Source organism: Bison bison, unplaced genomic scaffold (assembly GCF_000754665.1).
Source record: "Bison bison bison isolate TAMUID 2011002044 unplaced genomic scaffold, Bison_UMD1.0 scf7180017864053, whole genome shotgun sequence".
NCBI classification, from domain to species: Eukaryota; Metazoa; Chordata; class Mammalia; order Artiodactyla; family Bovidae; genus Bison; species Bison bison.
In genome coordinates this window covers 2,012,311-2,013,909 of record NW_011494625.1, presented here as the reverse complement: position 1 = coordinate 2,013,909, position 1,599 = coordinate 2,012,311, and the positions used below count along the sequence as shown (strand labels likewise).

At 56.5% G+C, this 1,599-nt stretch overlaps 1 protein-coding gene across 1 annotated transcript in view; it reads right to left on the bottom strand.

The window, feature by feature from the left end:
* The window catches only part of RREB1 (ras responsive element binding protein 1), a 113,427-nt gene that overhangs the window by 6,485 nt on the left and 105,343 nt on the right, over positions 1–1,599 (bottom strand). The window contains exon 17 of the mRNA XM_010835882.1: positions 1,439–1,533. Within this exon, the coding sequence (XP_010834184.1) occupies positions 1,439–1,533 (95 nt within the window). The remainder of the gene's footprint in view (positions 1–1,438; positions 1,534–1,599) is intronic.

Here is a 1,599-nt window from a genome sequence, read left to right as displayed (position 1 = left end):
GGACAGAGGAGCCCTGGGTCCCGGGGGGGGCCTGAGGCACTGAGGCTCGGGGGGTCCCGGGGGGGTCCCGGCTAGAGGACAGGCCGCTGAGCACAGCCCAGCTACAGTAGGGTCAGTTTCCAGTCACTGCTGGCAGCTACAGTGAGGGGGTCTATTGCCTGCATATGATGCTCACGAAAAGAAAATCCACCTCTGTACGCCCAGGGGCTCGGGCGACCCAGAAACTAGAGACACGTGTTTCTCTTCAAGCACCAACCCCAGATTACAGGAAGGGAATGTACATCCCTCCTCCGTCTCCCGTGTGCAGTTTTGTTACCAGTAGTAGAACTCCCTCGCTCTGCAAAGGACGGGGGCGCCGGTGGGTTTGGGCTGGGTTTGGCAGGAAGACCTGGCGAGCAACGGGTCCTGCCGCCCGGCTTCCCTGGAGGCCCCGGCGCCCACCTCGCCTCCTCTCCCCTCCCCACTGCCCCCCGGCCCCCCAGGGGCGGGCGGAGGACCGCGGGGCCCCTGCTGGGTGCTGCAGTCACAGAAGAGAGGCGTGTCTGAGTACAGTAGAAGAGCTGCCGCCCCAGGGGGCCTGGCAGAGGCTGCGGGTGGACGCTCACGCGCGGGGAGGCCCAGGCGGGGGCGGCCCGGGTCTCCCAGGACAAATATTGCCCATTTGTTTCTGCTGACTGCAGAGACCAGCAAACTGATGAACTACAAATAATAATAATAATAATAATATTATTAATACATATACCGAAAAGGGTGGGGGTTGGGGGTAGGAATCAGATACATGACATCTATGCATGTTTTCCGCCGGTTCACTTGCCAGGGGGACTCTCCTCTGTCTGGAAACTGCAGCAGTAACGGCATGTCTAACGCTGAGAGTGGAAATGTGTCCCAGGTCGAAGCTAGAACCTTTCCTGGTTTTGGCTTGAACCAAATTGGAAACCTTCATCAACCACATCCTGCAGTACACCGAGGACCAGATTACAGCTCCACCATGTAGCAAACAGAAAAAAAAAAGTCTATTTGAGAAATGAGCATCTTATCCACATTTCCTCTGGGAATTTACATGGAATTCGCGTCACTTTCTTCCAGTTATTGGCCATAGGTATCCAAGGGCATGTTTTTTTTTCGTCTGTTTCCAGCTCATAGAACAAACGTGACTATCACAGATTTGCAAAAACAAGCTCACACACACCAAGACAGAAGGTAATGTTAATGCTTAAATGAAAAGGTCCTCTCCAAATAATTCATTAAAATATTTGCTTTGTTTTTCAAAAAGTCGTTTTGGAAACACAACACCCAGGAGGACACGAAGGGCTGTAAGTAGTTAAGGCACTCGAATCGCTGGTGCGGCCCTTCCCCGCGGTCTGTAAGGCGATGGCACCCGGGGGCGACCGCCCCCTCTCTCTCTGGCCTCCCAGCAGCCAAGGGGCACTGAGGGCACCTCGGGAAGCAGATTCAGGGCGCTTTGCTCTGCTGGCTCTCGTCTGCGTGCTGGGGGGCGGGCCGGGTCGTCATTCCAGGCCCAGGAGCGAGGCACTGTCGGCAGTGGGCAAGAGGGGGTGGGCGGGCCTGCGGCCCGGCAGCTCCAGCAGGTCCTGCAGG